At 52.8% G+C, this 27837-nt stretch overlaps 2 protein-coding genes across 4 annotated transcripts in view; one reads left to right on the top strand and one right to left on the bottom strand.

Annotated features, from left to right (window-relative positions):
* Window positions 1-6370, top strand: part of SENP2 (SUMO specific peptidase 2) — a 10794-nt gene extending 4424 nt beyond the window's left edge. Inside the window, exons 8-18 of one of the 2 annotated variants that reach the window (XM_030226994.2) lie at window positions 85-173; window positions 781-838; window positions 1872-1935; window positions 2284-2427; window positions 2584-2715; window positions 3064-3267; window positions 3374-3453; window positions 4097-4181; window positions 4424-4519; window positions 5029-5153; window positions 6246-6370. In XM_030226994.2, coding sequence (XP_030082854.1) covers window positions 85-173; window positions 781-838; window positions 1872-1935; window positions 2284-2427; window positions 2584-2715; window positions 3064-3267; window positions 3374-3453; window positions 4097-4181; window positions 4424-4519; window positions 5029-5106 — 1030 coding nt within the window. In that variant the 3' untranslated portion in view covers window positions 5107-5153; window positions 6246-6370. Of the gene's footprint in view, window positions 1-84; window positions 174-780; window positions 839-1871; window positions 1936-2283; window positions 2428-2583; window positions 2716-3063; window positions 3268-3373; window positions 3454-4096; window positions 4182-4423; window positions 4520-5028; window positions 5246-6245 lie in introns of those variants that run through there. The other variant, XM_030226993.2, reaches the window with a different exon arrangement.
* On the bottom strand, window positions 5977-27837 carry IGF2BP2 (insulin like growth factor 2 mRNA binding protein 2). 2 transcript variants are annotated; one of them, XM_030226990.2, is made up of 17 exons: window positions 27530-27837; window positions 26994-27054; window positions 18250-18298; window positions 17869-17920; window positions 17273-17336; window positions 15665-15937; window positions 11887-12021; window positions 11620-11742; window positions 10945-11080; window positions 10656-10784; window positions 9924-9947; window positions 9318-9386; window positions 8990-9106; window positions 8666-8740; window positions 8326-8457; window positions 7926-8039; window positions 5977-7519 (listed from the first exon to the last, which is right to left on the bottom strand). In XM_030226990.2, exons 1-17 carry the CDS (start codon window positions 27717-27719, stop codon window positions 7424-7426), a joined length of 1839 nt encoding a protein of 612 aa, XP_030082850.1. In that variant the 5' UTR covers window positions 27720-27837; the 3' UTR covers window positions 5977-7423. The 2 variants fall into 2 exon arrangements, with proteins under 2 accessions (XP_030082850.1, XP_030082851.1); XM_030226991.2 differs by having other exon boundaries at window positions 9924-9944.

The following is a 27837-nucleotide window of genomic DNA, read 5'->3' as shown; positions in this document are numbered from 1 at the left end:
AGCCGTGTCCTCTGCAGTGAATTGAGGTGCACTGGTAACAAATCACCTGTAAAAACTCTGTCCTTTTCTTCTGCCACACCAAAGAGTTCAAACCAAGGAACCAGGGATGACTGGGAGTCCCCTGAAAGAACAAAAACCCAGAGGTGCCTCTCCACCTGTGCCAGAAAGGACCAGTGAGTATCCCCAGGGCTGCTCCACTCTGTTGGTAGAAGTCCAGCCCAAACAGGGCATTTTTCTCATTATTGGCTAAACTGGGTTTGTGAGGGTTTTACTGAAGGGCAAGGACTGGTTTAAAATGGTGTTTGAGAACTGTGACAGTGGCAGTGCAGTTTGCAGCTGGATGTGACCCCGTTGCACAGGAGAAGGTTGTAGTACCTGTTTTACCTGCTTTTTTTTTGTACCAGGGGAGGGGGATATTTGACTCTGCACCCTCAGAGCTGCACTTCAATTTCTTTTTAATGCTAGACAGGACTGCTTCCATAAAAGCAGAGCTTCCAAAACAAGTAAACTAATTACGTGTATGTTTAATATTGCCCCAGGGTTTTTTCTCCCATGTTCATTACTTAAACATTTTTTCATCACTAACTCTTTTATATCTTGGACTTTGTGACATGATCATATGGGGATTGAAATTATTTCTGGGGAGGTGCCAGGGTTTGAACTTATGAGTTGAGAATGCTGATGAAATGTCTGTGATGTCACCCAGAAACTGAGAGCTCTGTGCAGCTGCTGCAATGGGAAATCACCTCCCCCTTCTCATATTGCTGCTCTTCCCTGCAGGTGTCAAACATGGGGATGTTTTCAGCCCCCAGCTGCCTCAGAGAGGTGTCATGATCAGGTAGGAGTCTCTTCTAACCATTATTTCTTTTGGCTCTGTCAGCCTCCAGAAGCCCAGTCCTGTGCAGTGTCTCAGTGCTGGGGGAGAGGAGCAGCTGGTTTGGGGAACTGATCACCAGTTGTCCCTCAAATCCAGCTCCCCTGCCACAGCTGGGCAGCTGTGGGATGTGCAGGCTGTTTTTTGGGAGAAGGAAGTAGGGGTAACAGCCCAGGTTGTCCTTGAGTTTGCAGAATCTGTTTTTGCTCCTGAGTGTCTTTGTGCCACACCATTAATGAGCTAACTTTGCATTTCCTGTGGATCCTGAGCAAAAGGAGTAGGGAGCTTGTAAAGCCTGCAGGGACTGAGGCAGTTTTTGAGGCTTGCAGGATGCCTTGGGCTGGAATGGACCAAAAAGGGAGCATTGCTGTCCCTCAGCAGGGGCCTGTGGTCTCCATGGTGGCAGGATGGGAATGCAGAAGTGAAGGGAAAGGGGCTTTTGGCTGCAGCTCCAGGGAGGGATTTTGGTGTGGCAGCTTGGTGCCCTCCTCTTCCTCCCCTCAGACAAGAGAGGAGAGTGCAGATGAGGGCAGAGAGAGGTTGGGTTGTGGCAGGTGTGGTTTGGGGTGATTCTGTCCCTGTTCTCTTTCCCCCTTAGACACAAGCACTGTATTGAGCTGTGCATTTGTCCAGTTAAATTGTCACTGTCCCCTAAGCTCAAGGGAAGAGAGGGCATAACTGGTGGAGTGGCATTTGTCACCAGGAAGTCACAAAGCACTTGACAGAGGAAGTGCTAGTTGCTTCCCTGTTTTCCAAATATTAAAACTGAGGGTAAAAAAAGAGAGTTTGGCACCTGATGATGGAAGAAAATTTGTGAAGCTTCCAGCTCTTCATCTGTCCTGGTCTGGCTGCTACAAAAGGAGTGGGGAAGGAGACTGAGATGTTGTTATGTGTCAGAATCGGCCTTGAAAAAGCATTTCTTATGCAGAAGGTGAATTTTGGAGAATTTCATGGGGCAGTGTGGATATCCAGCTCACTTCTCTCTCTTTTCTGACAGCTACTACACACCACCAGAAGACTCTCGTGGACAGGGAAAACGAGAGAAACGAGCTGCTTCAGTGGTAAGCTTGAGTTAGTCACCACTTCACTTTGTTTTCTGGAAAATATAACTCACCTCTGCTCAGGATTGAGATCCAAAATAAAATTTGAAGTGTGGAAGTCAGAAATACTTACCTTGATCTCACTTGATACCTGCATGTGGAGGCTTTGCTGGGGATGTTAGTCCAAGGCCAAGGAAAGCCCTGCCTCTCTGGGCACAGTTGGAATGCAGTCACCAATCAAATGTGACTTTGTGGATTGCTGCTGGGATGTGTTTACACAACCCCTTGCAGTTTCTTGCAGGATTCTCTGCCCTGTCCCCCAGCAAACCCCTTGTGCTTCTCTCTGATTTCTGTCCTTGTGCCTGGCAGGGCCAGTGTGAAGCTGAAGTCCCCCAAAGAAAGTTATTCCAGTTCCATGTGACACCTGTCCTGTCCAAAGACCTCTTCTTTGTGGACAGCGAGCCACTGCCATGCCTAGAAAAGCCAGGGGATGATCTGGCTCCACTGACAGAGGTACCTGTGCTCAGCAGCAAGCCAGTGCTGGGGCTGGTTCAGCCTGCAAGGCTCCTTGCTCTGGCACTGCAGCTGCTCTTGGAGGCCTTCTGGGGGGGGCTGGTGTGCTCCATGTGCTGTTCCACCAGCCCTTCCCCACTGAATCCTTTGTTCCAGGCTATGGAGAGTGAGATCTCTGCTGCCTTTGACAGTGGTGAGCCTGAGGACATCCTGAGCAGGGCCTTCAAGCTCACTGTCACCCGTGAGGACATCTGCACCCTGCAGCCCCTGGGCTGGCTCAATGACAGGGTATAGGATCCTGCACTTCCTGGGAAATCCCCCCTCCCTGGGCACAGGAGTCTTCCAGGAGCTCCACTGCAGAGCCCAGAAATAGCTGTACACTCCTTATTTTGGGTACTGTGTGGGCTGCTGTTTCTGGAAGCTTTCACTTGGATGATGCAGCTCCCAGGAGTCAGTCTGGGTTATCAGAATGGGTGTGGGGGCTTTAACCAGCAGCACAAGTTCTCCAGTGTGAAATTCTGGGAGCAAATGATGCCAAGCTGGAGTTTTCCCAGCTCAGGGGTGGCCAGCAAGGGCATGTTGTCTTTTTAATTTAGTGTCTTATTTCACATCTCACTTTGCCTCTCTCTGTTGCAGATCATGAATTTCTACATGGGTCTTCTGGTGGAAAGAAGCAAGAAGGAAGGATATCCAGCAGTCTATGCTTTTAATACCTTCTTTTATTCCAAGCTGAGCTCTACAAGCCACAAGGGAGTAAAGAAATGGACTAAAGGTGTGGATATCTTTGAGCATGATGTCATCTTGGTGCCTATTCACCTCAGAATTCACTGGACACTGCTGGTGAGTCAAACTGGGTTTTGATTTAGGGGATGAGGAGAACAAAACTATCAAGCCAAGCCCTCTGGTGTTTGGGGTGTGCTTTGTCTAAGTCACCTTTCAACCCCAGGTTGTAGACCTCCGAGAGAAAACCATCAAATACTTTGACTCCTTGGGACAGAAGGGAGACCACATTTGTAAAACTGTCTTGTGAGTAGCTGCTTTTTTTATCCCTTCTGGTTGTTTTTGAGGCCTTCTCCCCATGTGAAGTGTTCCTGCCCTGTCCCATGGTGCTCCTCACTTTGTACCTCTTCTGTTCTGTTTTGAATCCTCCAGAGTGTCAAAGGTGCAAGTTCTCACATGTGTTGCACATCCTGACTTGTCTTTGTCACTAAAAACCCTTCATCCAGCAGCTTTGTAGGGTGAGGTCAGGAGAGCAGCCCCACTGAGGAAAATCTCAGAATCACTGAGCTTGGAAAAGCCCTCTGGGATCATTGAGCCCATCCCATGACTGGTCCTCACCTTGTCACCAACCTTCCTGCCCTCCACACTCCCACCCAGCTTGGTGTCACCTACAAAGGCACTGAAGGGTGCCCAATCCCCTCATCCAGGCCATGGATAAAGACCTTACACAGGGCTGGACCCCACACTGGGCCCTGGGGAGCCCTGCTCACAGCCCTCACTGTCTCTAAGATGGGAATTTTCCCTCCACATTGCTTAAATTCTGTGCTGTGAGGATCCTCTGGCATTTCACTGCAATTTATCTTCCTGACACCTTTCAACAGCTTTTTTAATTGTTGTTGCTGCCTTAAATCAGGGAGATGAAAAGTGATTTTTGTGTTGTTTTCAACAGAAAATACCTGGAAGAGGAAAGCAGGGAGAAAAGAAACATTGAACTGACTGCTTCTGAGTGGACCCTTCACAGCATGGGCACAGAGGTATGGGAGCAATGCCTGGATTTGGAATGGGAGCTAGAACTCCTTGTCAGAGGATTTAACACTTCCCAGGCAAGCAGAGGGAGATGATGTGCAGTTAACTGGGACTGTTCCTTGGGTTTGGGAGTGGTAAATGGATTATGGAAATAGGTTTTCAGGAGTAGGTGTGGGTAAAATGTATGCTACAACCAGATTGCTGCTCTTTCAAGACAGATAAAAATCCTCCATGTTTTTGTATTCCTCAGGAAATCCCTCAACAAAATAATGGAAATGACTGTGGAGTTTTTGTTTGCAAATTTGCCGATTTCATCTCCAGAGACAAACCCATCATCTTCACCCCGGTGAGAGGGGGTGTGAACAGCTCCAGCCTTTCCCACACCCATGTGGGAGCCAGGGAAGCTGCACAGCAGCTGGGGCAGGGACTGAGGGTTGTTCCTCCTGTCTGGTGTCTCCTTCTTGGGCAAGATCATGGAATTGTGGAATCCCAGGGTGGAAAATGCAGCTGGGTTGGAATGGACCTTAAAGACCATCTCATTCCAATGCCAGGATGCTGCAGCCAGTGGTTTGGCATATCTGGCCTCTGGATCTCTTGGTGAAATAGGTTTCCCCCTTGGAAAACTTCCCCCTGGTTATTTGCCAATGTGGTGCTCTTTAATAAATGTCCCTGTAAAGAAATGTGGGTGTTTGTTGGGTGGTTGTGTCACCCTGGTGTGAAACCCACCTTTGTACCCAACTGGCAGGTGCTCAAAGACAGCTTCCCACTCAAGAATTCCCTGGCTGTTAATGGAGATTTCCTGCCTCTTTCTCCCCTGGCTTCCTATGTGATGGATTTTTCCTTTTTTCTTTTCAGGAACACATGCCTTATTTCCGCAGGAAGATGGTGTGGGAAATAATCCATCAGCAGCTGCTGGGAGACATGCACTGTTAGAAATACACTGTTCTGTAAAAGAGTAGTATTTATTTCTTATTGTTTAGGTAAGATAAGATAAATATTAACTTATGTAAGAGCCTTATTGTATGGGAGGTTACTTGTTAATAGAGTAATTTATTTTTTAATTGAAAACTGATCTGCTGTCTCTGTGTGGTTTTTAACTTGCTCCCCATCTGAAGAAGAACAGGGGCTGTCTCCTCTCCTGGTGGCTCCGGGGACATCCCTGTGCTGCTCCTGACCCCAAGACCCACATGATCCCTGCAGAGGGGCTTTGTCTGTCTCTGCTTTCACTGATTGGTTCAATCTGCCACAACCTCAGGGCAGGTTCTCCAAAGGATGAACAATTCCAAAATCACTCTTGTTTTATCCTCACAAATAATTAGTCAGGGGTAATTCATCTTCCCTGAGGATGCAGAAGATCTGAGCATCAGGACACAGCAGCTGGGAATATTTTTGGTGTTCTTTCCCCCTTCCCTTTGGTTCCTCCTGTTTGGGGTTGCAGTTTTGACTGTCCCAGGTGCCACCAGAGCAGCATTCCCAGTGCTGGAGGGGTGGGAGGGAAGAGCCTGTCTCTGGGGCTCATGGAGGGGGGGGGGGGGTTCCTCATTGTGGCACCTGTCAGCATCCCAGGCAGCCCCACCCTGCCCCCAAAAGCCATCCCAGCCCCCACTGGATGTTCCATCTGGGACGTGCAGGGAGGGAGAGGTGGCTTTTTGATGGCAACACTTCCCAGGTCCCAGGGTAAAACTGCATCTGGCAATGCCTACAACCCCCACCCAGCCCTTCCCTTCCTAGGCACTCGGCAGGGACTCCCAGCTGTGACCACCACAAGGGACCCCAAGAAAGCAACAAAGAGCAGGCTCAGGCTCTGGTTAGCTGGATATATTTCTCCTTTTTGTTGGTGTCTCGGGTTGGTTTTCACAGAACACTTTGCAGTAGAGGAAAACACGGATTCGCAGCCCATGGGAGCGGCGCTGGCACCAGCACCTGCGCTCCCATCCCTGCTCTGCCCATCAGCTTTCACCACTTCCATCCATCACTTGGATTTGCTTAAACCTTTTTTTGTTTATTGTGTTTAGCTTTTTTTATTTTTCCCTTTTTTTTTTTTTTTTTGTTCTTTTTAACCATTTCTCAAGGTTTCTCCGAAGGACAGCCACTGGCTCTCGGCTTGCAGGAGACTACAGAAGAGCTCTGGGACACGGGGGATGGTTTCCTTCTTCCACCTCGCAGCTGACTTGGTCGAGATCATTTTTTCCAACTCGTTTTTTTTTTATTACAAAAATAAAAAAATGCTCCAACTATCAGTTTTACAAGGCATACAAAAATCTCTAAAAGGGCAACACAAGCGCAAGGTGCTGAGGTACGAAAACCTGAGGTAGTTTTTCTCTGTGTGTGTGTGTGTGTTGGGAGGGTTATTTGGATTATTTTTCATTTGAAGCCAATTTTGCTGGTTGGGTTTTCCAGCCCTGGGCTGACAACCTCTTGTAAATGTGTTTTTTTTCACCCATTTCTCCCTCCTCTCCCTGCAACAGGGACCTTTTCCCCAAAGATCCCAGTCCAAAGCGGGCAGGGCTGGTGCTGCCCTTCATTTTCCAGGGATGTCAGTGCTGGGCAGTGATGGAGAGAGGACAGACAGACAGAAAGGGGGGACAGAACAGATGGAAACCCCGCTTTTGGAGTCCAAAGAAAAGAGGAAAAGGTGTGTGAAGGAGAGGAACAATTCCTACATGAGGAATCTTGGCTCCTACAGGCCCTGCTCTTCTCAAAGCCCTTCAGAAATTGCTTTTTAACACTTATTTAGTATTTTTTCCCTGCTGGCGATCCTACAGCTCTGCTCTACGGTGCATTAGAGAACCAATGAACCAGCTCCTGCCGTTAAACCTCTAGAAAAGCCTGCTTTTGCTAAAAACAAACAGCCCCCCTCCCCCAAAAAAACTTTTAAAAAGTGAGTTAAAAAATAAAATCTTACAAAACTTAAAAATCGGCGTTAGTTCTGTTACTGATATATTAATTCTAAATTAATGAGCGCCGCCCCTCTGGGCCGGGTGAGCTCCTGGGGGTGGAATGGGCAGGTTTGGGGAGAATTCCAAACTAAAAACCACCTCCCTCTGCCTGTGTTAGTCCGACTGACTGAGGGGGGAGCGACGGGGGAGGCGGCGGAGTAAGGCGGAAGCTGCGGGCTAGAGAGAGAGCCCCCCGTGCCCCGGCTCTGCGCAGCCAGGGGGCTCGGGGGTCTTTGGTTTGTCCCCTGACCTGCTGGGGGCCGGCGGTGGCGGCGGGGGGTTACATTCGTCGGGCGGTGCTGGCGGGAGCCTCACTTGCTGTGCTGCGAGGCCGTGGCTCCCTGAGCGTGTTTGTGCTCCTGCTGCTTCACCTGCTGCACGATTTCCCTGATCTTGCGCTGGGCAGTCTGGGAAGGGGGCGAGAAACGGGGGTAGCAACGCCAGAGCTGAGCTCTCACCAACCCTACAGCACCACAACCCTACGGATTCTAACAGCAGGCCAAGCACATTAAGTGATTCTGTGATACTTTAGCTTTGCTAAAGCAAAGGTCTGGCTTGTTCTTCCATCACTCAAGATTTTGGGGTGTCACCACGCCCTCGCCTGGTTAGATGCACCCAAGTGGGATGCAGGAGCCATTCCCACCCCGTGTCCAGATTTTGGCTGAATCGAGCCAATCTATAATTTTAATGCAGCCAAAAACCCCTTCAGTGCATCCTGGGTGCATAGAAACCACTCAGAATAGCTCAGGGGATGCTGTGCTTGGCAGTTTTCCTCAAACTGGGAATGCTGGGAGAGCTATGGCCAAACCTTACCTGACTGGCAAAGAAATGCCCAATGATTTTGACGACGACCTCCTCGTTCTCGTCCGGGGTTTGGTCTCGCGGCACGATGACTTCGGCGCTCGTTAAGTTCTGCAGTTCATTCACCTGAGCAAACAACAGAGAAACAGGTTTTGCTGTGGAGGAGCCAAAATCCTCCACTGCTGGTGCCACCCCGGCTCTGAGTCATGGCACCAGGCTGCTCACACCCCGTCCCTTTGGGATGGCTGCCATCCAAGAGCCACCCCCAGGACACGGGGACTGAGACATCACTGATCCCACAGAGCATCTGCACAGAGCTGATGGGATGGATAGGGGATGGATAGGGGATGGATAGGGGATGTCCAGATCTCTATTCCCAGGCCAGGTGGGATCCCAAACACCCCCAACCTACCGTCTTGCCACCTTTGCCGATGACACGGCCGGCAGCGAAGGAAGGCACCTTGATGTGTGCTTCGAGCTTCACTTCTTCTTTTGGGTTAAAGAAGTTTTCCTCTTTCAGCTTCCCAAATATTCGCCCCTGGGCCTGGAGAGGGCACAGAAGGGACACAGAGGTGGTGGGCAGCATCATGGAGGTGGCCAGCTGTGCCCTTCATTCCCACAGGCAACAATGTGGTCCCAAAACCATAGTCTCAAGCTGAGAAGCCCCTCTGGCACAGTGGGGACCAAGGGGATGCTCTCACCTTGCCCCTACCCATGTCCCCAAGCCAGCCCCCACCCCATGGCCATCGCACCTTGAACTGAGCCTCAGGTGGCCCCGTGATGATCACCATGCGCTCGCTGGCATCCGGCCCTTCTGCTGGGGCAATCTGCAGAGGGATGGGAAGGAGTGTGAGTGTGACCCCTCCTCGGGCAAGACCTCCCCTCTGTGGGACACCCCCCCCATGCAGGGACACCCCCCCACCAAAGCAGTGGTGACAATCAGGATGCTGCAGGACAGGGTTTCTACTCATCTGGGGAGCAAAACCATTCACCAAGGGTTCACCCTTCTCAGCCCTCAGCAGTGGGAAGGGGAAACTGAGGCACAAAGCCTTGACCAGCCCTTCATTCCCACTCACCTTGATGGAGGCACCAGCAAACCGTGCCAGCTGCTTGATGTGCTGCCCCTTCTTCCCAATGATGGCCCCCACTGCCTGGGTTGGGATGAACAAGTTCACCACCTCCTGCTCCGGCAGCTGGAAAGGGCACGGAAGAGCCAGAGGGTCAGGGGAACAGCTGGACCAGGGGGCTGCTTCCCCCTGCCAGCATTCCAGCCCTGAAGATGTGGTGGGCTGGGTTGAGTGGGGTTCTCTTGAGTCGAGTTGTGGTCCTGCCCTCCCACAAGGTGCCCAAGGGAAAACCTCATGGCAGGAGGTGCCAGGGCACTTTTGGGGAAGGGAAACTTACGGGGTGCTGATGGGGGAAGGCTCCAGCTGGGGGGGCTCCGTACAGACTCGACAGATAGGCTGAGGAACCCTGTGGTGGGAGAGAAAGTGAGGGGCAGTGACATCCATTATGTCCTCAAGGTGCCAACCCATTCCCAAAACACCCACCCTGACACGGGGAGTGTGTCACCACCAGGAGCAACACGAGGAACACAGTGACCACAGGCACATCCAAGGATGAGCTGCAGCCCGGATTCTGTGCCTATGGCACAGCACGAGGCTGGGATGGGGATGGGAGCTCCCAGTTATCCCCAGTCCCTCCCCACTGCTGGTTTTTTGGCTTTGTCCTGCTGATGTTTGCATCAGAAAAAAGATCTCCTGGCCTTACCAGGGGGCTTGGAAAAAGCCACACAAAGCTTCGGGGTGAAGGACCCCACACCAAACACTGTCCTTCAGGAGACCTGTCCTGCTCCTCTCCACCACACCCATAAATACTTCCCACAGCTGCCTCCCAAAGGTTGTGGATACAGGCACAGCACCTTCCCTCCACAAGCTGAGAGTGACCAACCAACCCTCCTGGAGCCCTCCAGAGCCACCACACACCCCCCACATCCCCCCAGGCACTCACCGTCCTCCTCCTCCCGCTCTGCTGCTGGCATTCCAGGGAAAGAAAACAGCAGAGGTAAATTAACCCACAGCTCATAATAAATTATTTAGGGACTAACAGAGGCAGCCCACGGCGCCTGAGTGACCTGGGATGGACCTTCTCCATCAGCACCTTGGCCATCCTGTTCTCCTGGCACTGCACCATCCCTGCTCCCTGGCACCCCAGGGGTTATCAATAGCCTTGCCCAGGTTCCAGCACCCCAAGAACAAGGAGAACCCCCCCACTATGAGTTGGGATGGAGACTGGCTCCTCACAAGCCAGGGCAGGGTCCAGGCTGATGGCAGTGGATGCACAGGGTGGGCTGCTTGTCCCCTGCACGTCCTGTGGCCACACCAGGGGGTTCTGGTGGCCACCAAGACTAGACCCACACAGCCAGTCCATACCATCACAATCCAGTGGTGGGCTTGGGGTCTGAAGACCACTACATGGTTTTTCCATGCTCTCTTCAGAGAGCAGCACCTTTGGGACACAGCCAGTCCTTAAAACACTGGTGGAACCCAGCTCAGCACAACCCAGGGATGCAACTAATCTTCCCAGGGGGTTGCCACCTTCATTCCCTGTGCTCTGCACTTTGCTGCTGCAATGAGCATCCTCCCCAAAATGAGAGTCAGAGCTCCCCAGGAGGTGGCTCCTACAGCTCCAGTGCCCACCCAAACCCAAGAGCTCCAGGTCCCAGGAACATGGCCCACTTACTGCAAAGGGGTGGTAAGGGGTGGCAGCCGCAGCCCCTCGGGCCCCGGGGGTGGACGGCAGCATGGACAGCCCTGTGGAGAAGATGCCCAAAGCACTGAGGTTCAGCCCTGGGATCAGGTTGGCCTGTTGCTGGGAAAGGAAAGAGACGGAGAAAAGTGAGAAAGGCGGAGGAGTACCGGGCTTCTCAACACAGGCACGGGCGAGGCCCACCCCTTGCTGTAAGATTGACCTCCCCTGTGAATTTTTGTCTGCCTGCAGTGGGGCAGGCACGGGGGAGGGCTGGGCTTACGCTGACGGCCACCACGTCGCTCTCGTAAGCCTCGCGCAGCTTCTTCATGATCTCCACCTCGGCGTTGGAGCACGCCTCCGTGCTGCCCTTCACCGTGATGGTGCGCTCAGGGTTGTAGATGGTCAGGTCCTGCAAGCTGCCCCACGGGAAAATCCAGAGACATGGTCACATCCCTGCTTCAAGTCAAGGGAAACCCCAGGAAAACTGAAATCGCAGCCGAGGGTTCCCCACGGGACAGAGCGAGAGCCACGCGCCCTCTCCCTGCCCGACACCTGGGATGAGGAACATCCACCTGGGATAGGGAATGCACATGGGAGGGCACAGCTGCTCTGCTTTTCAGCTCCAGCACTGCTTGTACCATGGCGGACAGAATGGGGTGGCCTGGTGGTCACCAAGACTTCACTGAATTATTAAATCATGGAATCATGGAATGGTTTGGGTTGGAAGGGACGTGAAAGCGCATCCAGTTCCACCCCCTGCCATGGGCAGGGACACCTCCCGCTAGACCAGGTTGCTCCAAGACCTGTCCAGCCTGGCCTGCAACACTTCCAGGAACAGGACAGCCATATCTTTTCTGGGCAATCTACCACCCTCACAATTCCTTCCCAATATCCCATCTAACCCTGCCATCTAACCGTGGGAAGCCATTCCCATGGTCCTGTTACAGGAACTTACGGGGAGATGGTGATCTTTGTGCCCGTGTCCTGCTCTATCTTCTTGAGGTTGCGGCCCTCCTTGCCAATCAACCTCCCCACTAGGCTGTTGTGTGCCAGGATTTTCAAGGGAATCTCTTCTGCTCTAAAATGGATTAAGAAAAAAATAAAATCTCAAGGTCCAGCCCGTCAGGCAACACAGAAATCTCCAGCCACAGGTTGTTTTGGAAAGGAGAAGAACAACCACCACCGTGTCCCACCACGCTGTGGCTGAGCCAGGAGCACTCACGATTTTGTTTCATCAGCCTCCTTCTGCATGATATCCAGGATCATGCGGCACGCTTCCGAGCACCCCTCCGGCGTGGCGTGGATGGTGATGGGCTTCTCGGCAGCGCCGGCGTTCTCCTTCCGATGGATGTCAACCCTGCGGCGAAACAACCAGCACAGACGAGCCCCTCAGATGGGTCTGGGGTCACACGGAGGCTTCTGAGAGCTCAGGAGCTGAGAAAAACTCGTTTCAACACTTGCTCAAGCTTTGGGGTGAACCTGGGTGTCAGCTGCATCTACCAGCACCCAGCTCACACAAGCCCGGGCAGCATTTGGTTTCGGGCGGTTCGGATCGGATTTGGACCACGTTCGCCTGTAGGACCCGAGGTCCTGGAAGCTGAGGGGTGTCACAACATCAACCAATGCTTAGAGGGGGCAGAACAAATCCTCAACTGGACAAAAGCCCTGAGCAACCTGGCCTATCACCATCTCTGACTCCAGCCCCGCTTGGAGCGGGAGACGGGATCAGAGGCCCTGCCGAGCTCCGCCTCTCTCTGCGCAACACCCGAGGCTGTCCAGCGGCCACGTCCTTGGGCACAGAGAGCACTTACCCGTGGGCAACGTCTGTCCCGACACGGAGGCACCCGGCAACAACAGCGCTGGTACTCACGCCCTTCCCGGGGAGACCAGCAGGCTCCCGTGCGCAGCGGCAGGGACCGTGCTCTACTCCTCTGGTCCTCCCTCAGCGCATGGCGGGAGGAGGCACGGCCTCCAGCTCGCTCCTCACGCTCAACCGTACCTGGCAAAGCCCTGAGAGAGAGGGAGAGAGGAAAGCAGGGTAGGAGACTCCCGCACCTCAACCACGCGCCTTGGGCAACAGGGGGAAGAACCTTCCCGTCTTCTCCGCGCGATCCGCGCGCTCTTCCCACCGGAGGGTGGTGCCGTGCGGCCATCCTGCCATCGGCCACCACCTTGGTGTCCCTGCCACTGCTGCAGCCGGGGCCAGGTCTTCCGAGCAGGTGCTGCAGTGGCAGCTCAGCCACTCTGGAATGCTGCCAGCGCTCGGCTCCGACACGGCGGGTCCCCTCCGGCCACGTCTCCGAGGTCCTGTCCCGACGGGATCATCCAGGGCGCTGCTGCTGCTCGTGCCAGGCCGAGGGCTGCGGGGCAGAGCCACCACACAGCGCCATGCTGGGACACTGCGGGGCCCAGGTGGGCTTGCACAGGTCAACTCTTCAGGAGCCAGCACTTTGGAACATGGATGGTGCAAGGGGAGCAGCTGGGAGAGCCTTCCCTGAGAGAAGAAGGGCAGGGCTGAGCCTGCCCGCTCCAAAGGGACCCAGAGCAGTTCCATCCACTGAACAGGGAAGGAAGACAGCGTGATTCCTTTCGTAGGCTCCATCTCTCCCGTGGCTTCAGCTGGTGCTCCCAGCCATGGAACTCCCTCAGGCTGGCCTGGAGGATCCATTCCCAGCAGGTTCAGGGACACCTGCTGCCACCCCTTCAGGGACAGGGTGAACACGTCATGACGGCCACATGAGGTGATGACAGACCAGGCTGATGCTCCCAAGGTGGGGGGAATCGATGAGGAATCCCAACAAACCCCACAGATGGGAGCCACACAGCTCCTTGGGCCCACGAGCAGCTGGGGCTGGTGGAGAGGAGAGCACGGCTAAGCCTTCGTGCCAGACAGGGACCAAGTGCCATGGAAGTGCTGACTGGAGGCACCGAGGTGATGAGGACCTTGGACAAGCCCCAGAAAGGGGCACAAGCCAGGTTCCCAGCTGACCAACCCATCCCATGGGATCACCAGGTTCAGGATGATGAGCACAGGAGAAAACACATCCCATGTCTAGATGTGTGGGTACAAGCTCACTGCCAGAGAGAAGGGATGCCAGGAAGGGGCCACTGCTTTCAGGCACATCCCACCCCAGAGAGATGGAGAAGGGAAGGCTCTGGAGCTCCCAGCACATCCCAGTGCCACTGCTGAGCTGCTCCATTCCAACAGGAGGATGAAGAAGGAGACTTTCAGTACCTTCACATCATCACCAGGTGCTGCAGGGAGGGACGACCAAGGCTGGGGGGACAGGGTTTGACAACGGTGCAGCAGGAAAAGCCTCCAAGAGAGCTTACAGGGGGCTGGGAATGCTTCAGGGAGTGGCTGCCATGAGGGACAGCCCTCTCCAGGTGGACAATAGTGTGCCTGTAGGATTATCCTGGTCCCAGGGCTGCTGGCTAGCCATGATCCTCTCCTCATGGAGTTCCAAGGGCTGTGGAAGGTCACCTGCTGAGGTGGGCTCTTGGTCTGGGTTTCTTCATGGAAAAACACAGCTCAGCCTGGGGACAGTTTTGCCTCCTGGGGCTCAGAAGCATCTCTGGGATCTCTGTGTGTGGAACCAGGGCTGAAATCCAACGTGACCAGAGGAATCCAGAATCAAACATCGCTCTGGGGAGGAGCAGGGGCCAGGCAACAGGATGTCACCCTCGGGTCATCACCGGCAGATGAGGGTGGCCTGGGCAGGGACAGAGTGTGGGATGGCACCCAAAGTGAAGGACAGGGGCTCCTGTCACTGCCTGGGATGGATTCTTGAGGTCCCCTTCGCCCAAGCCTGAGCAGAGGCAGTGCCTCAGTGTAGGCAGGGCAGGAGAGGGCAGAGCACTGAGCAGGACCTTCCTCCATGGCACCAGGTCTTCGGGGCAGGCACACAGAGCCACCCCACAAGGAGGGACAGTTCAGTGGCAGAAACTGCTCCAAGCAACAGCATTTGGCTTCATGGCTGGGAGAAACTGGCACCTTCCCACCTTCCTTGCTAGGCTCAAGGCTTGCAAAGGGCAAATTCCGTTCTTGGGTGGTGAGGACACAGCTACACCTGCTGCTCATCCCACCAGGACTCACCTGGAGAAGGGCTTGCAGCCAACCAGGATCTGCTCAGGGCTGCCAGGCCAGCCAGGCTCCATGAGCTCCTCTCCCTACTCCTCTGCCCCCTTTCCACACAAACCTATTCCTGCCAACCCAGCTCAAGGGTTTGGCTTGTCTTTCTACCTCCAGCCACACTGCTACTAAAAATTGGCCTCTAAAAACTCCTCTGAGAACTAGGATGCTCTGGGACAGGACTCCTATGTCCCATGGGATCACCAGGTTCAGGATGATGAGCACAGGAGAAGACAGCTTGGGGTTAAACACAAACACACCTGGGCAGGAACAAACCATGCAGGAAAACCATGCAGAGAATGAGTGGTGAGATCAGGAGAATAGCAACAAGAGAAACATGGAAAACTTTGGCAAGACAACCCCACTTTTTTGGGTTTTTTTTCCTTTTTTAGTTCAAAAATAAACAGGTTAACAGCTAAAAAGGCTTCAAACAGTTACAAAAGCCCATCCTTCTCGTGGCAGTGCTCCCACAGTGTCCCTTTCCCCTCAACAGCTCTAGCCCATACGGGATGCTGCAGGATGAGCAAATTCCAAGAACAAAGACCACTGCACCGAGGATTCACCTTCAGGATTTTATCCCCAGACTTTCCATTTCTCCCTAAAGCCTCATCCCCAGCTGTTCTCAGGAGGCTTTAGGAACTCATTCCAGGCCTTTTTCCAGTGTGCATGCCCCTCCTGCAGCACCCAGACCACCCTGGCCAGCAGGAACGGCTCAGCACCTGACAATGGTTTAGCACCACCCCCTGAAGGCTGGGCACCCCAAGAAACCAGCAGTGGCTGGCACTCCAAAGCCCCCAGTGCAGGGAGAACCCGAGCTGGGACCCTCCAGCACCCTAGGGAAGGAAACAAAACCATTGGAAGTACTTACTTGGACTGGGTTTGCTTAGTAAGGTTCTTTATGGTCAAGCCCTCCTTTCCTATGATCGCACCAACAAACTGCGTGGGCACCAGCATCCTCAGTGGGAACTCGAGCTGTTTGGGCTGTGAGGAGCCCCCCGGGGAGGAGCCCCGCTCCCTGGAAGAGTGGCCCCCGCGGCGGGATCGCTGGGGGGGCGGAGGGGAGCTCACCTCTTCATCCGGGATGTAGGAAATCTTGAAGGAATAGCTCTCAAACTGCTGGTCGCTCAGCTTCTCTATTGCTCTGCAAGGCAGGGAGATGCAGGGGGTGGGGAGGGGCTCCCCAGGGTACCTCCAGCACCCCCACCACACCCAGAACATGGTTCCCAACTTGCATCTTCCTCCCTCCCTCCCTCCCCAGTCTGGAGAAGGTGGCCATGGGAAGCCAGAGCCCCACACTTTTCCCGCGAGGAGCAAGCCCCATAACCTGGTGGGACATCATCCCTTTCCACGTGGGCCATGCCAAAGCTGGCACGTGACTTTTCCCCCCAGCAGGGGTGGGATGGCAGCCCAGGGACCTGCCCTTTCACCTGGGCAAAGTCCTTGCCTGGAGCTACCACGCAGCATGGGAAGGGCCCCACAGGCTCTTTGGACATGGCAAAGGTGACAGAGCCGCTCTGAGCCACCAGGGAGAAGGATGCAGCACAGATGGGGACAGTGGTGTCCCCTCTGCTGAGAACCCCAACTCTCTTCCCAGCTGGATAAGGCAGCACCTGGACTCTTCATCCCCCAAGCCCCTCCTCAGCAGTGATGTTTGGCCATGCTGGCATCTGCCATGACCCTGCTTGGCTCCAGCTTTCCCTGCTCCTACCACATCCCACTGCTGCTGCTGACAGATCAAAAGCAGCTCCTTGCCAGGCCTGAATTCCACATCGTCTGAGGACTTCTGCAGCTTCACCATCCTCTTCCTAAGTCCAAAAAAACCTCTTATCCCAAAGCATTAAGCACTGCTGTGTTGGGGAAACTCTTTGTCTTCCTTTACTGACACAACTCCCAAGACCATGGTGGGATTTTTGGGGCTTTCCTGTGCAGGACCAGGATTTGGACTCAGTGATCATTGTGGGTCCCTTCCAGCTCAGGGCACTCCATGATTCCAAGACACTCATGTCATGTTTATCTGTGGTCCACAGCACATTCAGCCAAGGCTGGAGGCACCAGAAGGATTCTCCTCTGCCCTCCTGGACCAGCAGATCACCGTCCCCATCTCTGTCCTCACTTATCCATGGGTCAAACTCAGATGGGAAGCTGGTGGAACACCCATCAACAAATGCACTCACAAAAGCTCTTTGGGGCCTGGGATCTGCTCTTGACCATACAAAAAATGCCCTGGCCACTAATAATAATAATAAGCTCACTACTTACTGGCTGGTCTCCAGCACAGGGCTGAGGTCTCTACAAGACTGGAACAAAACATTTTGTTTGGAACCAATCTCTACTGCCCCATCTCCCACGCCAGGGGAGAAGGCAGAGGACAGCCCAGTGGTGGCACACCTTGGAGAAGCCTGGAAGATACCTGGGACCCCTTGGGAAAGCTGGTGTGGTGTGAAATCACGGGCAAACCAAAACAAACCCCACTCACACTTTTGCCTCTTCCTTCGTGGCGTAGGTCACGTTGACAACGGCAGTTTCTGTGTCTGTGTTCACTGTGGGGGCAAGAGAAGCAGAGTTGGAGCAGGGGTGGGAGAGATGACTGCTCTCAGCATGCTCCAGAGGGGGGGATACAGCTGGGATGGGGGGAGGGACATGCCTGTCCCATGGCACGCCTGGGCACTCTGTGTTTTCCCCTGGGCAGCCTGTGTTTTCTCCCAGCACAAGGACTGGGCTGGATCCAAGGCTGGATCCAAGCAGAATGCAAGGCTGGACATTCCTGGCCCACCAGTGGACCCCAAGCTACGCTCAGCTCGTTTTTGCTTGCAGGGATAACAGTTTTTTCAATTTCTCAGGGACCAGGAGCATTCCCAGGGATGGTGGACGGATGACTCACATCATCCCACCACTGGAAAGGTGGCCCCACCTCCACCAGCAGGGTTAGTGTCCAAAACCCATTTCAGACCAGTGCTGCTGGTCTGGTTATCCAACTAGGTTTCATCCCAGTGGGCTTCCTGCAGTCTGGGCAGAGCTGGGGAGCAGCACAGGGAATTTTGCAGGGATGAGGACCACGCTGGACCATCTTACCTTGCTCTACATTCTCCACCGTGCCATACTGAGCTAAGAGGCCATCCAGCACCTGGGGACAGAGCAGCAAACGGGGCAGGTGAGGCCCCAGGCAGGCAGGGCAGGAGCCCACTCCACCCACAAACACCCACCTGCATCCATCATCCCAAAGCTGACCCAGCACTCCAAGCTGGCCCACAGCCCTGCCACCCAAAAGCAGGCAGGAGCTGGAGCCCAGAGGTTACTAGGAAGTTAAAGGCTGTTAACCCTCCTGAGGTTAACAGGGAAAGGTTAACAGGTTTTACTGGGAAGTTAAAGGGTGGCCCACTTGCTCCAGCAGCACAGCTCATGCTGCTGGAGAAGGAGATGAACGGGATGGTTTTGGGATCAGCCACTTCTTACCTCCCACTGCAGGTGGGGAGGGATGTTTCGGATCTGGATCTTCCTGCTCCTGCAAAGACAAAGCCCTGGGTTTGGGTCTGCAGGCACCTCACAGCAGAGGGAAAAGCCTCTCTGGAAATCAGACAGCAGCTGTGGACAGCTTCCCAAAGCATCCCACCTCCCCACACTGAGCCAGGGCAGCTCAAATGGCAAAGCCATTTCTCCTGGCTGTGCCCTGGTCAGCACTGGGGCTGAAGCTCTCTCTGGAATGCTCCCTCCTCATGCTGGCTGTCAGGTTTCCAAGGAAACCTCCTGAAAGGAGCCTCTGCAGAGTCATGACCGCACAGGGATGCACAGACAGCCCTGCCCACGCTGCTCTGGGCTGGAACAGGACCCCAGCCTGGCCAGGGCCAGCCCTGCTATAGCTTGAGGGGAGCTCTCCAAAAGTACATCCAGCTGAGGCTCAGCACTTCCCAGCAACGTGGGGCTGCTTTCCTTAGGGAAACCCAAATAAATATCCTTGTAAGCCCGAGCCTGGAGATGGCCAACACACTCAGCCTTGTCCATGGCACTTCCAAACTCACATGACAACATGGCTCACTCCCAGCCTGGCTGTGGCTCCACTCCCAACCTGGACATGGCTTCATTCCCAACCTTGTCATGGCTGCATTCCCAAACTGTGGTTGCATTCCCAAACTGGCCATGGCTTCATTGCCAAGCTGGCTGTGGCTGCACAGGAAGCCCTGCCAAGGCTTCCCAAGGGTAAGAGCCCCCAGCCATCTCCTCAGCCTGGCTGTGAGATGTGCTTGGGCAGTGACAAGTTCTGACACAGCCCAATCCATGGAGGATGCAGCCAAGCCATGAGCCACCCTGCTGCCACAAGGTAGGAAAATCATAAAGAAAGGCTTCAAAACATCAATTTTCCTCTCCTTGTCAGGCCAGCCCTTTGCAAGTTCCCATGTGAAAACAATCCTAGGGAGAGCAGCTTATTAGCATAACAATCTGTTCCTAGGTGAAACACAACTAACACTTGTATAAACTGCTTTTACACTGTTAGATGGAAAAATGAAAACTATCTCTCACCAACAACTTTTCCTAGTTTGGGAGTCTGAGTGACCTCCAAGAGACACATCTCCCCCCTGAGATGATGGGTGCCAGGCTGTGAGGCCAGCGGGCCTGAACAAATCCCAGCGGGCTCCAAACCACTGGAGAGAGCTGGACACGCTGCCCAGTCACCCCCTCCACCTCCCAGACCCAGACCAGGGTGCACCTTCATCCCAAGGTGCCACTGCTCAGCTCCAAGCCCAAGCATCACCACAGCCACCTTCCTCTGCCAGTCTGGGATGCCTGGGATGCCCCAGGTTGGTCATCCCAGAGCTGCTCTCCCTTTGGGGTTCATCTGGCTCAGCCCACCTGTCCCCAAAGCCCAGGAGCCCAGGGGACACAGGGCACTCGGATGGGGCACATCCAAGAGAAACCAGCACAGCAGCTGGACAAATTCCTCTGCCACTCCTGGAAAAGCCCTGCCTTGAACTGAATTGCTCCAGAGCCATAATTTCCTTACTCCTCTGCCAAGGGAGATGCCAGAGCAGCCTTGTTCTCCCCAGGTGCTGCCTCACCCTCCTGGCCAACCTCCCAAAACACCCAAACAGAAGGACCACAGCAGGTGCCACACATTCCCACTTCCCAAGGGGACATGACAGCACATTCCCACTTCCAACATCCACCCAAACCAGGGCACAGCATTTAAAGACACCCAAAGGACACTCAGGCTCCAGCTCCCACGGGCAGCATTCCCAGCAGCTCAACATCCCCACTCAGCATTTAAGACAAGGTTGTTACTCCCACTGGGAGTGCTTATGGCTCTTGTAACTCCACACCTGGGTGAAGCAGGGCTGGACCACACACAGCCATCACTGACGGAGCCAGGGATGTACATCTGGAGCCATGACAGGTGGGTGAGTTATTCCCAGGGGCATGGGAATAACTCATCCATTCCCAACACCCCTCCCAGGAGAACTTTGTGGCAGACACCCCCTTTACTTTGATTTTTGTTTTTATTTTAGTTTCATTTTCCCAAACCCCAGGGGGTGACTCCGGGGTGCGCACAGAACGCCGGCACAGGAGCTGATGGTGGCCACGTTTCACCCACCCTGCTTTGCAGCAGACTGGTGGGAATTTAAGGAATGAAATAAATCCTAATAACCAGATGGGGGGAAAACACTCAGCTGTGTGATGCAACTGGCCCTGCTGTAGTGAGTGCCCTCAGATAACCTGGAAAGCTGCATCCCTCTGGCTCTTGCCTACCTCCACACACCCACCTCGCTGCCTCAGCAGCTTCAAGGGCTGAAGAAACCCTTGGTTTCCAGGTTCAGCTGCTTTTTTCCCTTCTAAATTGATCCCAAACTAGTCCTGCTCACCAGCAGCTGGAGGAGGAAGCAGCTCCTCCACCCCAGAGCAGGGTTTGGGTACCAGGAGCTGCTGGCAGCACAGGGAGGATGAGGAGGTAAAGTGAAATAATCCAGGCTGGGGCTGTGTGTCCTCTCATGCAGAATCATGGGGCTGGCATCACAACCCTGCAGGGAAAGGGGATGGAAAACCAACCCCCAGCCATCCACGGCCTGCCAGCATCACCACTGCTACCTGCACTTGCTGAAATCATGCAGTGAAACAGGAAAGCCTCAAAACTTGGGGTTTATCCCCCAGGATCAGGAGGATTGAGGGGTTTTGGCACAATCCCTCCCTTTTCCAGCATGGCTTCCAGGGAAATAGTGGGTAACAACCCCCTCAAATTCCTGGGACACAGAAGGACAAGCATAAAAATGAAGCTGAGAAATGAGAATGAGCCGCCAATTCCCTGCCCAACATCCACGAGCCCTTCCTGGATTTTCCTATGCATCACCCACCCATTCCTTAGTCAAGGCAAAGCTCCAGAGGGGCTTTGTCTCCCACAAATTTGGGAATTAGAAACAAGCTAGCTTCAATATAAGCTCTATAATATAATAATAAAACCTCAACCAAATAATCCAATGATAAAATAATATTGTGATATAATGCTATGTAGTAATATCATTAAATAATATATAATGGTATGTAATTAATACAGTGGAATATAAGGGATGGCTTCAGCACTCTCTGCCCTAAAAAACACAGATTTTTTTCCTACTCATGCTTTGTAATATCTTACTATAATAAAGCTTAAAGGGATTTTATCACCTTCCACCTCGGATCAGTGCTGAGGGCAGAGAAAACACGCTCTGCCACCTCCTGTTTTCCATAAAAATCAATTTCCAAGAGAACTAGGGGGCAAAAGCAAAGAGAAAACACGCTGAAAACCCAGTGGGGGCTCTGCCTGCTTTATGAAATGTTTGTCCCAGGCAAGAAAACATCTACAAAAAAATGATTCCCATCATCAGGCAGGGACCAAGGTCTGTCCCAGCTGAATTTTCCAGCTCGGAGATTGAGCCAGCCACAGCCCCCTGACCGGGCAGGGAAGGAAGTGGCTGCTGGATTTGTGATTGCTCATTATTACATCTCTTTTCTGGGTCCACTGGGGCTGTCCTGGAGGAGTTTTGCTGCCTCCCAAACCCACCCAGCAGCGGATCCTGCGGAGCAGCAGCTCCGTGAGCATTAAAGAGCTGCCCCAGTTTCCACCAGTTGCCAGGAGGCTGCTCCAGTTCCCCTCCCGGCCAGCCCGGGGGCTTTGCTCTTAAGGAATTAAAATCCCCGGTTGGAAAAGGGATCCGTGCATGGATCAACAATGGGGATGGATGGAGGGGAATCGGGAATCCGGCCCATCTGTCACCGGCCCCGCAGAGTGCGGGGAAAACAAAAGAGGGTGGGAAGGAGGAGGGGGGGAAGGAGAAGGTGCAAAAAAGGAGGGAAAAAACAAAGAGAGGGGGTAAAAATGGTGGGAAAATAGCTAAATGGGAGGGGTGGGGGGAGAGAAGGAAGGAGGGGAAGAGAGGAAGGGGATTAAAGGATAAGGGGAGGGAAAAGAGCAGGAGGAAAGGAAGGTGGGGGAAGAGGAGGAAAAGGGGGAAAGAGAGGGAAAAAAGCTAGAGAAACAACAAAAAAAAAAAGGACGAGAGGAGAAAAAAGGAGGAAAATTGATTAAGGGGGGGGGAAGAGGAAAACAGAAAAAGAGGAAAAGAGGAAGACGGGGAGGGGGGGAAAGAAGGGAGAAAAGGGGGGGGGCAAGGAAACCAAAAGGGAAAAGACGAGGGAGGAAGAAAGGGGCCTGGGGAAGAAAAAAGGGATGAGAACAACGAGGGAAAAGAAAAGAACAAGAAAAAAGGGAGCAAAAGCAAAGAAAAGAAAACGAAAAGGAAAAGAAAAAAGAAAACGAAAAGAAAAGAGAAAAGAAAAGAAAAGAAAAGAAAGAAAAAGAAAAAGAAAAGAAAAAGAAAAGAAAAGAAAAAGAAAAGAACAGAAAAAGAAAAAGAAAAGAAAAAGAAAAAGAAAAGAAAGAAAAGAGAAAAGAAAAGAAAAAGGAAAAGGAAAAAAGTGGGAAAAGATAGAGAAAGAGGTGGATGAGAGAGAAGAGGGGGGCAAGAAAGGCAGCGGAAGGCAGAAGGAAAGAAGGAAAAAGAAGGGGGGGAAGAGGGAGACAAGAAAGTGGCAGAAAAGAAGAGCGGGGAATAGGGGAAAGAAGAGGGGAGGAAAAAATGGGAAGAAAATAAAGGAGGGAAAGAAGGAGGAAAGAAAGAGGTGGAAAAGGGGGGGGGAAGGATGGGAGGAAAAACAAGGGGGAAAAAGAAATCAGGGAAAGGAAATGGGGATAAATAAACAGGGGAAAGAAGGGATAAAATATTAATGGAAGCAAAGACCCACATGGAAAGGAATCTAAAGAAAACCTAAACTCAAACACCACCAACTCCCAGTTCACCCACACCTGCAAATAGGAATGAAATGAAACATAAAATAATAAAATGAAATAAAAAAAAAAAAAAATAAATAAAATAAAAAAAAAAAAAAATAAAATAAAATAAAATAAATAAAATAAAATAAAATAAAATAAAATAAAATAAAATAAAATAAAATAAAATAAAAATAAATAATAAAAAGCACTGGCGTCACCCCTGCTCAGAGCCAGCACTGGAGTCTGGGAAAGGATCAGTTCCAAGGGGATTCTCCTGGCCAGCTCCATGGGGAACAGCATCCCAGACCTATGGGAAACTGGGCACACATCCAGTGGCAGCAGGAGGGGGTTTCCCTTCCTGGAAGTGTGACCACCATTGCCCTGGCAACTTCATATGTATGTCTATATATAAAAATATATATAAAAATTCTCTTTTTGTACATAAAAGTGTCTTATAAAGTTTTATACATTATATAGGAATATTTGTGTATTTTATGGAATTTAATATCTTTCTATGAATGTTTCATATAAACACACAGAAATACAGAATCATAGAATAGTTTGGGTTGGAACTTTAGAGCTCATCTAGTCCATGTATCTCACAGAAAAATATGTATTAGAAGTATATTTTTATACTTATAAAATATATATATATATGTACCTTTTATACAGTGTTTTATACATGTAATATCCTTTATTTATATCTACATAAAAGATACCAAATACTTTAAACACACCACCAAAAATTACAAATTTGTACCAATATGTAACATATTAAAAGTTTTAAAATGTGTCTATTTCAGGACACAGAACTAGGTCTGAGAGCAGCCCCACTCCTAGCACCCCAAATTCAATTTTCTGCTCCCCCTGAGCATTTCCAGACACACATGGGGAGGTTCCAGGGGCTTTTCCTGCCAAAGCAAGGGGAATTCCTCCCTGCTAATTAAGCTGCTCGCTGATTAGCAATTATTGATAAGGAAAGCAAAGATGGGGTGTCCAGAGGAAGAACAAAGGGCCTGGATGTTTATCACAAGCTTTAACATCACCAACATTTCTGGGTTGAAATAAGTAAATCATTTCTGGGTTGAAATAAGCACAGGGAAATAGGTAAATAACCAATAAAGCAAAACCAGGCAGAAATGAGAATTGAATTGATGCTCAAAAGAGAATTATTTAAGGGTAATTGTATTTGAAACAGGAGAAAGTGTCCATAAAATCAGCCCCAGCAAAGCCACTCGGGCAGGCACCAGCACCTCTCCCCCTCCAGCCACCTTCATCTGGGACAAAACCACCCGAGTTTTAGACATAATGAGGTATTTGTATGTAGTCATTTAATATTTCAGTGATTTTCAGGCTCCCCTCACTGCTCTTCTCATCTCCCTCATGCTTTCCTTTCTCATTTCTGACAATTATGGCACAAGCAGACATTAAAAGGCACCTTCACAACCAAAACCCCCAAAATCTGAGTGGTTTGGGGACAATAACTGGAGCTCTGCTACTTTTCAGACTCTTCATATTAATACAATTCTTGTATACAAGTCAGCACTGGGTTAGCTCAGTTTTACTTCCCATTTTTCCCATTTTTATTTTTCTAAAATACTCTTTCTTTAGATAACTCTGTATGCTCTTTCTTTTCTGTCTTTCTTTTCCATTAACACGATTTTTGAAGGTTTTTAGGAATACACAACCAATCTTTAAGGAGGAAGATGCTGCTGCTTCCCCCACGGCCACATTCCAAAAGCAAAATACTCTTGGAGAGGGATTGCTTCAAGCAAGTCAAAGAAGTATTCCCTACTCCTGCTGAGCTCAATATCAATTTTAAAAGAATCCAAAAATTGATAATATTGATTAAAATATAAAATATGAAGTGGTTTTTTTCTTTAATTCCCCAAGGTACAAAATACAAGGGGAAACAAAAAATTGTGAGGCTGTTGGATACTTCCTACAGGAGCCCAGACCATTGGGATGGCAGCAGAAGGGCTGATTTCCAGCCCATGGGAGGTGAATCGATGGGCTGGGCAGGATTCAGGCTCCTTCCCATCACTGTCACATTTAATTCCTGCCTTCGGAGAAACAGAAACAACCCCTGTGCCAGCACCTCCCCTCGAGGAATTCCCTTCCCTACTTCCCGTGGCCAGACGTCCCAGGGGTTTTCCAGCCAGTTCCTTATCCAAATGTATTTATATGGATATCAGCCTATTGATGGTATTGATCTGTATTAGATTTTCATGGAAAAATTGAACATTCCAGGTGAAGTCGGGCACGGAGGGAAGCGCCGGGCATCGGCACCTCCTCACATCCCCGTGACGCAGGAATGCCGAGGGATGGGAGCCAACCCAGCTCGGGTTTTCCAAACCAATAACCCCAAATTCATTTCAGGAACCGGGGGCATTTTTTACCATGTCACTCCCCGAAATCCCAGAGTCTCTCCGGGACTCAACCGCCACCATAAAAATTGGATTTTCTACAAATTTAAAGAGGAAGAGGGGGAATAAACACGACCACGTGAGGCTCCGTCCCCTGCCAAAAATCACATTACAAAAATAAAATCTATAATCTACCGAGTCAAGGCACAGCCCCCCAAACTGGGGATATTAATATAAATTAGCAGGGTAGATTTTTTGAGCTGGGCATGAAAAGACACCGGCTTAAATTAGATCTCAATAGTCGGAAGAAACTTGGGAATAGAAAACTTGGAGCCAGCTGAACACAGAGCGATGTAAAATATATCAGTATTTATTTCTGGGCCGCTTAAATGGCTTTTTTTCTAATTTTAAAACTTGGGAGGAAAAGCAGGCGCACCCCAGCCCCGACGGAGAATTTAAAGATGAATTCCTTGTTTACATCCCCGGCTACATGGTAAAGGTCGAGCCCTGGCTCCGTACTATCGCCCCAAACTCCCCATTTCTGCCTCCATCCCTCTTCCAAAGTCACCGCCGGCCCAGCCTGAGGCTGCTGCGGAGCTTCAGCTCGGAAATGCCGCACCTGGCGATTTCTGGGGGGCTCCTTTGGATGGTTTGTTTTGAAGGTAAGGGAGCGTGCGATCCCTGCCGAAGACGAAATCCCACTCCGGCACACGTGATGCCGGGCACGAGCCTTTCCCCCCCCGTAAGCCTCAATTACACAACAGCATTTCCAACCCCCCCGTCATTTCCAAATTAATACCCCAGCAGCGATCCCGGGCCAAATCCGTACCCCACCTCCCAGCCCAGGCCAAGCCTCCGCGCCGAGCGGCGCCAAATTCCCCGCCCGGAGCGGCCGACGATGGTTATTTTTTTCTTTTTTTGTTCCCTTTTATCCCGACATATGACGGGGGGGAATAAACCTCGGGATGAGGTTACGCCACACGGTGCCGGGGTTTGTTTTCCCTGCGGAACGCGTGTGCCCATCAGCCCGGCCTCGGGCACCTGATGGAAATGAGAGGGCGCGCTCGCCACGATGCATTAAATAGAAAACGCTTCGGGTTTTGGGGTTCTCCGGCTGGATAAAGGGGGGGTGAGGTGTTTGGAGAGGGAAAATTGATTAATTACCGACTAAAAATAATAAGCCTAAGGGGGCGGGCGGCTGCGCTGCCGGGAAAAGCTCCGTCCGCGCCGCGGAAAGTGGGAGGAAAGGGGTTTTCTCGTGTTTTCCTGCTAAATAAGCGGCTGTTTTCCCCGGGAGCGGTGGGGAGCGTGGGGTGAGGGGGCATCACGGGGGTGCCCACTCGTGGGAACGCGGCCGTGGGCCGGCAGCTCCTTCCCCCGCCGCGCTGCGCTCCGGAGCGAAAGTAAAACCGACGGGGCTCCCCCGCCCCCCCCCCCGTCCCCCGCATCCCTGCTCCCGGAGCGGCCGGCGCGCCCCCCGTCCCGCTGGGATGGACACGGGCACCGGGGGGACTCTGGGGGTGACGGCGCGGGGTTACCTGAGCTTTTTGGGCACGGAATAATCCACTTCCATCACTTTGCCGTGCAGCTCCACTTTCCCTGCAGAGACAGCGGGGCGCTCAGCATCCCCCCGGGATGGGGCACAGCAACATCCCCCCGGCAAATCCCGTCCCACCCCATCCCACCCCATCGGGTCCCACCGCATCCCGACCCCCCGGCCCTCCCGGGCTGTCCCCGCGCCCCCCGCGCCCCCCGGCCCCTCGGCCCCCCCCGCTCGGCGCCCCCGGGGAGTTGGGGTTGGGCACCTCGTAATCGGGTCCCCGGGGGGCCGCGGGGGGCGGCGGGGCGGCGGGGCGGGGGGCGCCGCGCCCCGGGGGCTCCCAATAAAATCGGAGAAAAAAATCAGCGAAAAATAGAGGCGAGGTCGGGAAGAGCCGGGGCGGGAGGAGGGAGGGAAGGAGAGAAAGGAGGGAGGGAAGGGGGGACCGGGAGATGCCCGGGGAGGGGGCGGCGGGTGGGGGGTGATGAGGGGGTCGCGGGGGGATGCGGGGGGTGCGGGGGGGGGGTCGCTCACCCGAGAGGGTCTCGATGGCCCGGATGGCCCAGTTTTGGTCCGGGTAGTCCACGAAGGCGTAGCCGGACTTGAGGAGGACCTGGCCGGGCAGGGGCAGCTGCCGCTCCCCGAAGAGCTGCCGGAGGTCCTGGGCGGTGGCGGCGGGGCTGAGGTTGCCGATGTACAGCTGGTTCATCCTCCGGCGCCTCATCGGGAGCCCCCCGGGCTCCTCCCCGGGAGCCCCCCCAGCTCCTCCCCTCCCGGGAGCGGGACGGACGCGGGCTCGGGAGGGTCCCGCTCTGCGCCACCGGCCCCGGCCCGGCGGAGCC

This window comes from Serinus canaria, chromosome 9 (genome assembly GCF_022539315.1).
Source record: "Serinus canaria isolate serCan28SL12 chromosome 9, serCan2020, whole genome shotgun sequence".
Classification (NCBI taxonomy): Eukaryota; Metazoa; Chordata; class Aves; order Passeriformes; family Fringillidae; genus Serinus; species Serinus canaria.
Note: the sequence above shows the minus strand (reverse complement) of the source record. Positions and strands in the feature narration are given on the sequence as shown.